The sequence below is a fragment of the Dissoconium aciculare genome (assembly GCF_010015565.1).
Source record: "Dissoconium aciculare CBS 342.82 unplaced genomic scaffold K489scaffold_24, whole genome shotgun sequence".
In the NCBI taxonomy this organism is placed as follows: Eukaryota; Fungi; Ascomycota; class Dothideomycetes; order Mycosphaerellales; family Dissoconiaceae; genus Dissoconium; species Dissoconium aciculare.
Genome location: NW_022984974.1, coordinates 55,743 through 68,449, shown reverse-complemented (window position 1 = coordinate 68,449; position 12,707 = coordinate 55,743). Strand labels below are relative to the sequence as shown.

General features: G+C 55.9%; 5 protein-coding genes across 5 annotated transcripts; 3 read left to right on the top strand and 2 right to left on the bottom strand.

Moving 5' to 3' along the window:
* Positions 1–81: 81 nt before the first annotated feature.
* Positions 82–1,539, top strand: K489DRAFT_391439 (uncharacterized protein; the record flags this gene model as incomplete). The annotated part of the gene is made up of 1 exon (XM_033606694.1): positions 82–1,539. One exon carries the CDS (start codon positions 82–84, stop codon positions 1,537–1,539), a length of 1,458 nt encoding a protein of 485 aa, XP_033455005.1.
* A 972-nt stretch (positions 1,540–2,511) lies between these two features.
* K489DRAFT_385359 (DUF699-domain-containing protein) lies at positions 2,512–6,173 on the top strand. The gene has a single exon (XM_033606084.1). It carries the CDS (start codon positions 2,771–2,773, stop codon positions 6,047–6,049), a length of 3,279 nt encoding a protein of 1,092 aa, XP_033455004.1. The 5' UTR covers positions 2,512–2,770; the 3' UTR covers positions 6,050–6,173.
* Positions 6,174–6,590: 417 nt separating this feature from the next.
* Positions 6,591–7,886, top strand: K489DRAFT_328528 (P-loop containing nucleoside triphosphate hydrolase protein; the record flags this gene model as incomplete). The annotated part of the gene is made up of 2 exons (XM_033602064.1): positions 6,591–6,709; positions 6,764–7,886. The coding sequence occupies 2 exons, from the start codon at positions 6,591–6,593 to the stop codon at positions 7,884–7,886; spliced, it is 1,242 nt and encodes a 413-aa protein (XP_033455003.1).
* Positions 7,887–8,131: 245 nt separating this feature from the next.
* K489DRAFT_414146 (uncharacterized protein) lies at positions 8,132–11,011 on the bottom strand (the record flags this gene model as incomplete). Its single annotated transcript, XM_033608131.1, has 1 exon — positions 8,132–11,011. One exon carries the CDS (start codon positions 11,009–11,011, stop codon positions 8,132–8,134), a length of 2,880 nt encoding a protein of 959 aa, XP_033455002.1.
* A 366-nt stretch (positions 11,012–11,377) lies between these two features.
* Positions 11,378–12,154, bottom strand: K489DRAFT_414145 (alpha/beta-hydrolase; the record flags this gene model as incomplete). Its single annotated transcript, XM_033608130.1, has 1 exon — positions 11,378–12,154. The coding sequence occupies one exon, from the start codon at positions 12,152–12,154 to the stop codon at positions 11,378–11,380; it is 777 nt and encodes a 258-aa protein (XP_033455001.1).
* Positions 12,155–12,707: the final 553 nt, after the last annotated feature.

Here is a 12,707-nt window from a genome sequence, read left to right as displayed (position 1 = left end):
ACCTAATCCTCGCGGTCTCTTATCTCTTCACCACATCACACTGCACTGCAACGACGACGACGATCACCAGACTATAATACCATGCACATCACCTGTCTTCCCGAAGAAGTCCTCTCCCAAATCCTCTTCTATGCCGCCAAGGCAAACGAAGCAGATGGACCGACCTTCTCATACGGCCTGACCGAAGTGTCTGCTACGTCCCTGTTGGAGCCTCACAAAGCTCGACCGGCAAAATATGTTCGAGGCTATCACAGCACACAAGACTTGCGATGGCACAGCTCGTCCGCTATCCGTCAAGTGTGCGCATCATGGCACGCTTGGGGATTGAAGTACTCCCTCGAGCATTTGATGATTCAGATGTGGCGTGGTGAGGAACGCTGGCTGGAGCTTCCCCGACACATCAAGCAATACAGCTCCTACGAAATCATGCCTCGACAGCTCGGTCATGTCGTTTGGTGTCCCGGACACACCAGCATTCAGGTCACCGACAAGCTCTTGATGACACACCCTTCCATCGGATCGAACATCCGACGATTGTGGTTCAACGGATTGCACCTGGCCAAGACTGACAAGCAAATCATGTCGATTGTTGCCGAATGCTCAGAGTTGCGATTCTTGAGTGCACCTTGGACGATCCTTCGACGAGGCACTCCACAGGAGTGGCGCAAGCTGTTGAAGGCAGACACATCTTCTCCACTTCACTCTCTGGAGCTGCAGAGTGTGTGTCTTCGTGCTTACAAGGCCGAAGCTCTCGAACAAGAAACGGCAGAGATCAGCCCTTTGGAAGATCCAATGGTGGACTTCAGCCAACTCAAGCGCCTAAAGATCTTCGGTAACACCCTCACCAAACCCATCAATGACCAGGACCTCGCCCTGATCGCCCGCACTGCCACCGGGCTCGAATCCATCGACATCTCCAACAACAGCACCACCACCCTCGCCGGCCTCCTCACCCTCGCCAACGCCTCTCGTTCGACCCTCCAGGTCCTAGAACACAGCCCCCGCTCCTCCGACGGCTTCTTTCACCCGCACCCGGGCAATCTCCCTGCCGACCAACACCTCTGCGCCACCATCAGCAGCCTGCCCCGCATGCGCGACCTCTCCCTCAGCGTCCCCTACCTCTGCCACGAATTCTTCACCAACACGAACGTCGCCTGGACAGGCGAATGCCAAGTCCGCACTAGCAATCTGTGCTCCTGCGCCGAAGGCCCCGCCGGCAGCGCCCCGCGCGCTGCCGAACTCCGCCGCATACTGTCCTCCGCCCGCACCCTCATCGCCGAACGCGCCCGTCTGCGCGGCCGCCTCTCCCTCGAGCTCTTCTTCGACCACTGCATCTTCGATCCTGAGAAGCGCGTCGTCCACGGGGATTTCGTCCTGGCGCAGATTTCCTCCCAGGGTCAATGGCCCGGTCGTCACGAGTCGAGCACCAAGGGTCCCTACGGCGCTTCGGGCACTTATGGCAAGAACGATGGGCCCTGGGAGGTTGTCACCGAAGAGGAATTCTTCGCGGCCGTGGAGAAGGGCTGGATTTCTCTCTGAGCACCGGCAACTTCTTCTCCTTCGTCTCCTTCATCCTCTTCTTCCTCCTCCCGGGCGCTGTCTTTCTGACGACTAATGATGATTTTTGAGAAAAAAGAAAGAACATTCTGCGATGATGAGAAGGGATCCAAAAGATTTTTCCATTTTCCATTTTGGCGCATGCGATCCGTGTCACGGACCCAAAAAAGTTTTCTGAGCGATTTTTGATTTTTCCCGACTGTTTTTCTCCAAGCGATCGACCGACCGACAAAAAAGCAAAAGTGAGCGTTCTTGTTCTGTTCTGATTATCCTGGGTTGTCTGGCGATGCTGCATTTGGCTTTTCTCGTTTGAGTTGGTCCTTTGAGAGACGACCACTCTCCAACAAGTTGTTTCTTTCCAACATGAGGGAAAATAAAAGCGAGGCATCGATGTTTGTGGCTCTTTTATTTATTTTTCGTCCCTCGATATCGGTCGGCGGGATCTTCCTTTTTCGAGACATCGGGGCGGCCACTTGTACTATATACCCACATGCACACACACATTCATGCCTCGGATCGCTGTTGGTAGTTTTGTCATTATTGAACTCTCTACTCTACTCTTCGGCGGAATGGATCATGAATACGGCTCATTCAACAAACCATAATGTGAACAATTTCGTCTCCTAAAGTGGCGGTCATCTGTGACCCGTCGAATGGAATTAGCTATATGGAATCTCTATAGGGATGCTCTCAGATGTTATTGCTTTATCAACACATCCTGTATTCTGCGAGAGTCATACGAAGCAGCACCTCACTCCGTCACACACTCTACGGATATCGTTCATGTCGCAGAGTCGCCCAATCGGGTCAAGCGTCTTATCGGGACTTGCGGACCGAACTTGTATCTTCGCGTAGCGGCGGCGGCGTTCAAATGCCGAACTGAGAAATCCAAAGCTTTGTCCCGTTGCCGAAATCTGGGGTAGAGAAAAAAAAGTTCACTACTCGTCGTGCTCACTCTTTGCTACTTATTCCGAAGCTCAAAGACCAACACGGCCCGTTGCAGGTCAAGTTCTCAACACAGCTCATCGCCTTTTTGCAGCGACCTTGATTTCGAACAGACAACCGCCGGAGCTCCAGAATGGAACCTAGAGCTGATTCAACAGCACCTTGAAGAGAAACACCGCGACTCGACTGTGCCCATTCGCGCGCCCGCCCACTCGGCACAACACATACAGCCTCACACCCACAGAAACCCCAACTTCAGCCGCCCAATATGCCGAAAAAGGCCATCGACGCGCGCATCCCCGCGCTGATCCGAAATGGCATGCTGGAAAAGAAACGCAGCTTCTTCGTGATCGTCGGCGACCGGCAAAAGGACGTTATCGTCAACCTCTACCACATCCTCCTCAACCTCGACATCAAACTCAACAAGAGCGTGCTCTGGGCCTACAAGACCAAACTGCTGGGCTTCAGCAGCCACCGGCAAAAGCGGGAGAAGAAGCTCCGCAAGGAGATCAAACGGGGCGCGCGCGAGGCCGACACGGAGGACCCCTTCGAACTCTTCGTCAGCACGCAGAACATCCGCTACGTCTACTACAAGGAGACGGAGAAGATCCTGGGAAACACCTTCGGCATGTGCATCCTGCAGGACTTCGAGGCGCTCACGCCGAACCTCCTCGCCAGGACGATCGAGACGGTGGAGGGCGGCGGCTTGGTCTTGCTGCTCTTGAAGAGCATGAACAGTCTCAAGCAGCTGTATACGCTGTCGATGGACATCCATTCGAGGTACCGGACCGAGGCGCACGACGATGTGGTCGCGAGGTTCAATGAGCGCTTCATCCTTTCGCTCGGCAGCTGCGAGTCGTGTCTGGTCGTGGACGACGAGATGAACGTGCTCCCCATCTCCGGCGGGAAATTCGTCGTGGAGAAGCAAATCGAGGAGGGCGAGACGGGAGTGTCCAAGACGAGGCAGGAGCTGGAAGACATCAAGGAGACGGCCTCGGAGAAGGAACCGGTCGGTTCGTTGGTGAAACTCGCCCGGACGGTGGACCAGGCCAAGGCGTTGTTGACCTTCGTCGACGCGATTGCGGAGAAGACGCTGGCGAGCACAGTCACGTTGACCGCGGGTCGAGGGCGAGGTAAATCGGCGGCCCTGGGTGTGGCGATTGCGGCGGCGGTGGCGCATGGCTATAGTAATATCTTCATCACGTCGCCCTCGCCGGAGAATTTGAAGACCCTATTCGAGTTTGTATTCAAGGGGTTCGACGCGCTGGGGTACCTCGATCATACCGATTACACCATCATCCAATCGACGAATCCGGATTTCAACAAGGCCATCGTGCGCGTCAATCTCCATCGCCAACATCGTCAGACCATCCAGTATATTCAACCCCAGGACGCGTATACCCTTGGTCAAGCGGAGCTCTTGGTCATCGATGAAGCTGCTGCGATTCCTTTACCGCTTGTGAGGAAGCTATTAGGACCGTATTTGGTCTTTATGGCTTCGACGATCAACGGGTACGAAGGAACTGGTAGATCGCTCTCGCTGAAGCTCATCCAACAACTGCGCGAGCAATCTCGGAGTGCTTCATCGGCTGGAGCAGGAGGAAAGGTGACCAGTCGTGGGGACGGCACCAACGCGGACAAGGAACTTCTCAGCCGATCCGCTCGAACGTTGCGGGAAATCACATTATCCGAACCCATTCGGTACGCACAGGGTGACGGGGTCGAAAAGTGGCTCAACAAACTCCTCTGTCTCGATGCGACACTACCGCGGAGCTCAAACATCGGAGGCACACCACATCCCTCACAATGTCAGCTGCTCCAAGTCAACCGCGACACTCTCTTCTCGTTCCATCCCGTCAGCGAGAAGTTCCTCCAGAACATGATGGCGCTCTACGTGGCGTCACACTACAAAAACACCCCCAACGATCTACAGTTGATGTCTGACGCACCGGCGCATCAATTATTCGTCCTCGTCCCTCCGATTCAAGAAGACGCCAATCGCCTTCCGGAAATTCTCTGCGTGTTGCAGATCACACTCGAAGGACAGATCAGCCGGGAAAGTGTGCTCAACAGTCTCTCGCGAGGGCAGCGTGCCGGTGGAGATCTCATCCCGTGGCTGGTCAGTCAGCAATTCCAGGATTCGGACTTTGCAGGCTTGAGCGGCGCTCGCGTGGTGCGCATCGCGACGAACCCGGACTATTCGAACATGGGATATGGATCCCGCGCCATCCAGCTCCTGACGGAGTTCTTCGAGGGCAAGCATATCGATCTCTCCGAGAACGGCGCGGCGGCGTCATCGCATGAGATGGAAATGGTTCGCGCGACGGACGCCGACCTCGCAAAGGCGACGCTGACGACGGACAAAGTCGAAGTGCGAGATATCAAATCCATGCCGCCCCTTTTCGCTCGACTATCCGAACGCAAACCCACCGCGCTGGATTACCTCGGTGTGTCATATGGCCTCACACAACCCCTGCATAAATTCTGGAAGAGGGCGGAATTCGTCCCGGTATACCTGCGACAGACGGCCAACGATCTCACCGGCGAGCACACCTGCGTCATGCTCCGCACGCTGGACTCCGGATCGAGCGATGCCAGCTGGCTGGGCGCGTACGCGAAGGATTTCCACCGCCGCTTCATCTCCCTCCTCAGCTATCAATTCCGCGCCTTCACCAGCGTCCAGGCCCTGGCCATCGACGAATCCGCCAACATGGGCGTCGCCTACCTCCCACCCTCCGACCAAGCCGCGATGCTCACCAAGACCGATCTCGACACCTACCTCACGCCCTACGACCTCAAACGCCTGGACTCCTACGCCAACAACATGCTCGACTACCACGTCATCCTCGACCTCATGCCGACGCTCGCCAACCTCTTCTTCACCGGCAGCATCAAGGACGCCCACGGCGTGCAACTCTCCGGCATCCAAAAGGCCCTCCTCTGTGCCATCGGCCTCCAACGAAAAGTCCTCGAGGACCTCGAGAAGGAACTGGGTCTCGGCACGAGCCAGCTCCTCGCCATGTTCGTCAAGGTCATCCGCAAAGTCAGCACGCATTTCCGCACCCTGCAGGAATCGGCCATCGAAAAGACCATGCCCTCCGCCACCGCCCTCCACAACGGGCAAACCGCCGCCGACGAGGAAGACGACGACCACGTTCTCCACACCCACTCCTCCGCCATCGACTCCACCGCCGTCGCCGCCGACCTCACCGCCGACCTAGCCGCCGCCGGCGCCGAATTCGACGCCGACGACCGCCGCGCCCGCCAGGAGGCCAACCGCGCCCTGATCGACAGCCTGCCGCTGGAGAGCTACGCCGTCGAGAACGGCGACGGGCCCGCCTGGGCGGACGCCGAACGACAGGTCCGCGCGCATCAGTCCGGGAAGGGCCCGCGGGCGCCGGTCAACGTGGCCGTCAAATCCGCGGCCAAGATGGAGAGGAATAAACGCAAGGCCGGCGAGGCCCTGAGGGAGGTGCAGAAGGAGGCCGAGAAGTTGTCCAGCATCGGGGAGAAGGGGGGCAGGAAGGGGAAGAAGGCGAAGGTTTGAGAGAAAGAAAATGTCGACTCTTCTGGGCCGCCTTTTTACTCTCCAATGTGCGGCCGTTCTTTGCAATAATGTTTCTGTGCTATGATTATGAGAATAAGAAGGAAGTTAGTGTATCTGCTTCACAGATTTGCGTTTTGTGATCGATGATCACCTGCATGATGACAGACGGGCTGAATGAATGGCTGGATTGTATGTCGGTTATTTTGTCCCTCATTTTGTCGCTCCTATCTAATTATCGGAGTTGTGTAAAGGGAGCGTGATAGGCATATTGTGACCATACTTTATATATGCAACTTTGTCGTCCTCACCGGAATTGCCCCAAGCGCTTCTATGATAGACGACGTCGTGAAAGCCTGTCGATATTGTGCGGTTCAGGAGCGGCCCGTCCAACGCTAACCCGATCTGTACGAAATTGACCTCGCGTCCTCCACGACGCGTCGTCCATCGAAATCTACAGCCACGGACGGCCATAAGCACAAATTCCCACAGCAATCCACCAATAACAAGACTTGTCAACCAAAGCGAATCGGGATCGGCAAATATGGCAAGTTTCTTCGACATCAGAGCACGACAAGCTGCTGCCGCCGCCGCGGTCTCCTCGTCCTCCAAGTCAAATGCCTCACAAGAGAACAACCGATTACAGCCCTGGGTGGAGAAATAGTATGCAAATATGCCAGGATTTTTAGAGACGAACAGATTCTGACTGAGATGTAGCCGACCAAAATCATTAGACGATGTTACAGCACAAGATCATACCGTCACCGTCCTCCGCCGGACTCTCCAAGCCGCAAACCTCCCTCACATGCTATTTTACGGACCTCCCGGCACCGGCAAAACCAGCACCGTCCTCGCTCTCGCCAAGGAGCTTTTCGGTCCCGAACTCATCAAGACCCGCGTCCTCGAACTCAACGCCTCCGACGAACGCGGCATCAGCATCGTGCGGGAAAAGGTCAAAGACTTCGCGCGGCAGCAACTCTCCAACCCACCCAGCGGCCCGGCCGGCGTCGAATACCGCAAGAAATACCCCTGCCCGCCCTACAAGATCGTCATCCTCGACGAAGCGGACAGCATGACCCAAGACGCCCAGTCCGCCCTCCGCAGGACCATGGAGACGTACAGCAAGATTACCCGCTTCTGCCTCGTCTGCAACTACGTCACGCGCATCATCGACCCGCTCGCCTCGCGATGCAGCAAATTCCGCTTCAAATCGCTCGACGAGGGAAACGCCTCGCGCCGCGTCGAGGACATCGCGCGGCTGGAAGGCGTGCGCCTGGAAGACGGCGTCGTCGAGACCCTGCTCCGCTGCAGCGAGGGCGATCTCCGGAAAGCCATCACCTTCCTGCAGTCGGCCGCGAGGCTCGTCAGCGCCGTCGCGCCCGGCGCAGACAAATCCGAGCGCAAGCGGAGACGCAAGACAGTCGACGAGCCCGAGGACGAAGACGCCATGGATGTCGATGCCGCCGCCCCCGCGCCTCCTCCTCCGGCGGCCGTCACCGTCCGCAGCATCGAGGAGATCGCCGGCGTCATCCCCTCTTCGACCATCGAGCGCCTCCTCACTGCGTTACAGCCGAGGTCCAAGGGTGCGACGCCGCCTTATGCGCCGATCGCACAGGCCGTGGAAGACCTCGTCGCGGAAGGGTGGTCGGCGTCGCAGATTGTCACGCAGCTCTACGAGCGGGTCGTGGTGCTGGACGAGACGGTCGGCGATGCGGCGAAGAACCGCATCATGTTGACTTTCTCCGAGACGGACAAGCGGTTGGTGGACGGCAGTGATGAGCATCTGACGATTCTGGACTTGTGTTTGCAGATTGCGGGGACTTTGGGCGCGGATTCATGATTTCACGGTGATGGGATCGTCTGGTCCTTGTCGTTCGTGATGCAGGCTGTAGTCCAGTGTCGTCAAACTGTAACTAGCCACGGATTCGAATTCTCCAATCGGCTTCCCAATGAAGTGCATCTATCGTTGAAACAGGAACGCCTTGCAATGCCAATGATACAGTATATAATAATATATACATCAAAGCACATATATGTGTCCCTCTCCCTCCCTCCCTCGCATAGGGCCCCGTCTTCCAACCCACATCATCTCTTCTCAGCATCGTCTTCCGCCTGCATGCCCCGCAGCATGCCCTCGGCCACTTCGATCGCACTCTCCGGGAGACCCGCCAGGCGCGCCACCTTCAAAGCATGCGACGACCGATTGACGCCCCTCTTCAATTTATGAAGGTACGTCCACGCCCCTTCGCCCCTCCCACCCTCTGCTCCCTCGCGCCCCTCGCCATCAGACTCCGACCTCCCGCTCCGTTCCTCCTGCACGTCCGTACAGAAACACGCCACGCCCCCCCAGGACCGGGTCAGATCGGTCAATTTATGGAAATGCGTGGCGAACAGCACCCTCGCCTTGCTGACCTCGTGCAGATGGTGCAGACACGCGAACCCCACCGCCACGCCGTCCTCCGGCGTCGTCCCCCGTCCGACTTCGTCCATGATGACGAACGATCGCGGCGTCGCGGATTTCAAGATCTCGGCCGTCTCCAGCATCTCTACCATGAACGTCGATTGGTCTTGGTACAGATTGTCCGCCGAACCCACCCGGCTGAAGAGTTTGTCCACCAGCCCGATGGAGGCGTAGGTCGCGGGCACGAAGAGGCCGGTCTGCGCGAGGATGGTGATCAGGGCGTTCTGTCGGAGATAGGTGCTTTTCCCGCCCATGTTGGGCCCCGTTATCAGGTAGATTGATTCGGAGTTGTCGCCGACCGTGCAGTCGTTGGTGGTGAAGGAGCGGCCTTGGTCTTGGAGGCCGACGTCGACGGTGGGGTGGCGGCCGCCGATGATGTTATGTGTGGTGCCGCCGTGGATGATGGGTCGCGTCCAATCTCGAGATTGCGCGACGCTGGCGGAGCTACAGGCGACGTCGAGCTCGTCGAGGACGCTGGCGTTGCGCCGCAGTCTCATCAGATTCTCGAGGACTTCTGAGCGCAGCTTACGGAAGAAACGGTCTTCCTCGCTGCGGATGCGGAGCTTGGCGTCGTCGAGACGGGCGCCGAGGTGCGTCCAGTCGGCGAGGTAGAATGATACTGTGCCTTTAGTGGAGCCGATAGCACGGGCGCCGTCAAGATCGGCCACGATGGATCGAGCAGATTTGCTTTTGATGTGGCAGAAATGGCCCAGTCCTGCGCTCCATCGCAATGTGAGGCCATCCGTTTGTGTCGTCTGGCGAAGTTGTGTGGCAAGTGTCTCTCGTGCCTCGAGCAACTCATCGAGGTCGCTATGAGCACGATCGAGAGTTGGCGATGCATTTCTTCGCATGATCCAGATGTCCTCGAGCGGTGGGATCCCTGAACTTGACAGAGATTGCGTGGCACTCTTACGCCGCGATAGCTTGGGGACCTTCTCTCCGACCGCGTCTGCAGTAATGACCTCTTCTGCCATCGATTCCGCTTCGGCCATCGATGTCTCTTCTGCGAGCTGCTTCTGGTTCAAGCCTTTTTCGTCAATTGCTGCTTGAATATTGCGGGCGACCTTAAGAGGCCTCTCTAGATCTAAGCGCGCCAGAATGTCCCAAAGAAAAGTGTATTCATTGTCAACGATGTCGCTTGTTACATCTTCCTCTTCGGATCCAGGTTGACTTAGCCTGGTTACGATGTGATCGTGAATGATCTCGGACACCTGCTGCATCAGCTCCACGGTCCTGGCCAAGCCCAACAGATCATCTGCGTCGCCTTTGCCAATGGAGAATTTCTGTAACAAACGATACGTGTCGGATGTACGTTTGAGAAGAGCGACGATGTCTTCACGTAAAGCCTCTTGATCGAGGAATTCCTGCACAAGGTCTAGGCGATTATTGATAATGCTCAAGGACGTCGATGGTGCGACCAATCTCTGACCTAAAAGGCGAGCGCCGCTCTTGGTGACGGTACGACGGACCGCATGCAGCAGACTTCCTTGCATGAGTCCATCACGCAGCGTGCTTCGAATTTCGAGATTGCGCAGACTTTGCTTGTCAATGGCCATGTACTCTTCGTTGGTCTTCCGCACCGGAGGCTGAAGTTGAATGTTTGCGTCCCGGACCTTGTCTCGGATGTAATCGAGAACGAGGTTGCCAGCAGTAATCTCTACAGGCGTGAATTCAGATTGAGCGTCTTCCGTCATTTCAGCCTCGAGCGTCGGCGTCCAGTCAGAGATCGATTGCGACAAGTCCGCCGCTTGGTGAAAGTGTATGGAGTACAAATTGTCACCCATAAGCTTCTGCAATCGCTGAGGACCTTGCTCCTCCAAAGATGCCTCGAGAACGATTTCCTTCGGATTGATCCTCGCGATCAAAGATGGCAAGGTTGCAAGATCAGCACATTGCGTGAAGAAATCGCCACTGGATAGATCTGCCCAGCTGAGCCCAACTTTGGTACCTCGTCGATGCCGTTCATACAGTTCCCTGCTTGCATTATCGGTAGGAAAATCTGGCAAGGTGCCAGCAAAGTGGATCGCGAGCAAGTAGTTGTTATCGAATGGATCCATAAAAGTCTCGTCGATCAGCGTTCCTGCTGTGATGACGCGAGTGACCTTACGATCGAACAGCGGTCCTCCATTCCGAGCTACACGCTCCGCGTCCGGGATTCTGATCTGCTCGCTGATGGCCACTGGTTTGCCGAGATCCTGAACAAACATCTTGAGGTAGCGCTCGAGCTGTGTGTGCTGGAACCCAGCCATGGGGACGTCGCCCAACGCTGTGGGCTTGCGCGCTTTCTTCAAATTTACCAGCGGAGCATACTGTTCTACTTGATCAAAGTACATTTCGTAAAAGTCACCGACCCTCGTCAGAAGAATACAATCGCTGAATGCGCGCATATTGTTGAGATGCTGCTGCAATAAAGGTGGGTATTTGCGATCTGGCTTGGTGGAAGCTGGTTCTTCCTCTGTAGGTAGCGGAGGTAATGTCGCTTGAAGCAATTCGCTGGCCTTCATGACCGCTTTCCTCTTGGCCGATCGCGTCTGCTGCCATGACGGCGGCGATTGTGCATACAAGGGGGTCCATGATGAAGGTGAAGATGGTGTGGTGTCACCCTGGGACAAGACCAATGGCCTGCTTCTATAAGCGTGGGTGCTCCTCCTGGCAAAAAGACGCACACTCATTAATCAAACTCGTCGCGGATATCATATAGCTTATAGACAATCAGTCGAGTTATGACAGATATTTAAATGAATGAATGGGAGCAATTGACGTATTTGCGATGGATGTATATTTTCAAGCCCATCCATTGTGCTCAAGTCTCGCTCGGGAGACGCGCCGGGTGCGCAACGACACGCGATCTCCGTAACCCTAACCCAAATTCATGATCTGCTTGAAAGTTTTCCTGCCACATCTTCGACAACCTGTACTGTCTCCCGAAGCTTCGAAAGGAATGGGGAATGGTCCGAGTCGAATGTCCTAACGTCGGCCTTATGCCCAGCCGCCTCCAACTTATCCAGGACACACTGCTGATGATATTGCGGCAGAGCGGCATCTTTTATGGCCAAAATGTAAGTTAACGGCAGAACCCTCCACGCTTCAAAATGGACTCTCTCTTCCATGCTTTGTACATCGCAGCGTGCCAGTGTCTTAAGAACAACCTCTACCTCTTCATCCGAGGTGTCATTGTAGCAGGTCGCTCTGGGATCTTTCAGGAAAGAGCTGCCGTCCTCGGCGATTTCCATTGTCGTCAGGATCTTCTCGTCGTTCATTTCATGTGCGATATCAACGACGTTGTACCCCTTGGGGTATATCATTGCTGCAATCGCGATCAAGTGTGCGACGCCGCCGGTCTTGCCTCGCGCCGTACGCGATTGCACATCGAGGTTTTCGACCGCATTGCAGCCGACTACGCCGCCGTAGGAGTGCATGATTACGATGATGGTCCGGCCTCCGTCGGCGAGCTGCTCGACCAGCTGGCGGACAACTAGAGAGTCTCTGATTGAACTGGTCCCTGCTGCACGCGGCCCAGTACATGAGGGCAATTGAGGGGCGTGAACATCGAAGCCTCGCTCTTGGAGTGCGGTAGTAAACTTGATATATGCTTGAGGTGAGTGCCACGCGCCGTGGACGAGGACACTGGCGGGTTTGGTTGACATGGTGACTCGCTGCTGTAACTCTCTTCTCGTGGTAGCACGCGCTTGGGTTGAATCGATCGTCGCAGTTTGCTTTCGAGTTGGAGATTCAGTTGTGCGATTTATCACTGGCGAGGAACAAACTTGCTTCTGCCTGTCACCATTTACATTTCACGTCTACAAATAAAGGATACTCTATGATACTCCGTATTCAGGTACATCCTTCTACTCAGCCCCACTTCGTGCCGACGATACCTCGACCATCTGTCCTCCGCGACCATTAAACTGGATGCTAGTTGACTTCGTACCTGCGACGAGAAGCTGACGGCTCAAAGACGGCGTGGACGGACATAAACTCAACCGCATTTGTGAGACTGTAAACTATCACGTGCGTATGGGAATCTATAGCCGGTCCCTGACGAGACATGTGTCGAAGTGGGTTTGCGCCAAGATAAGGTGCAACTGTAAATTAGATCAGAGTTGGCGGGCTTTCGATCCAGTGAGGTATTTTTGGCGTGCAGGCGACGGCAGGATCCGAAGGATTCGCACAACTGCCCTGGTGGACCCTTTCATCATC

Bases quoted from the DNA above. Each gene is read 5' to 3' on its own strand.
- K489DRAFT_385359 (XM_033606084.1), top strand. From the start codon at position 2,771: ATGCCGAAAAAGGCCATCGACGCGCGCATCCCCGCGCTGATCCGAAAT.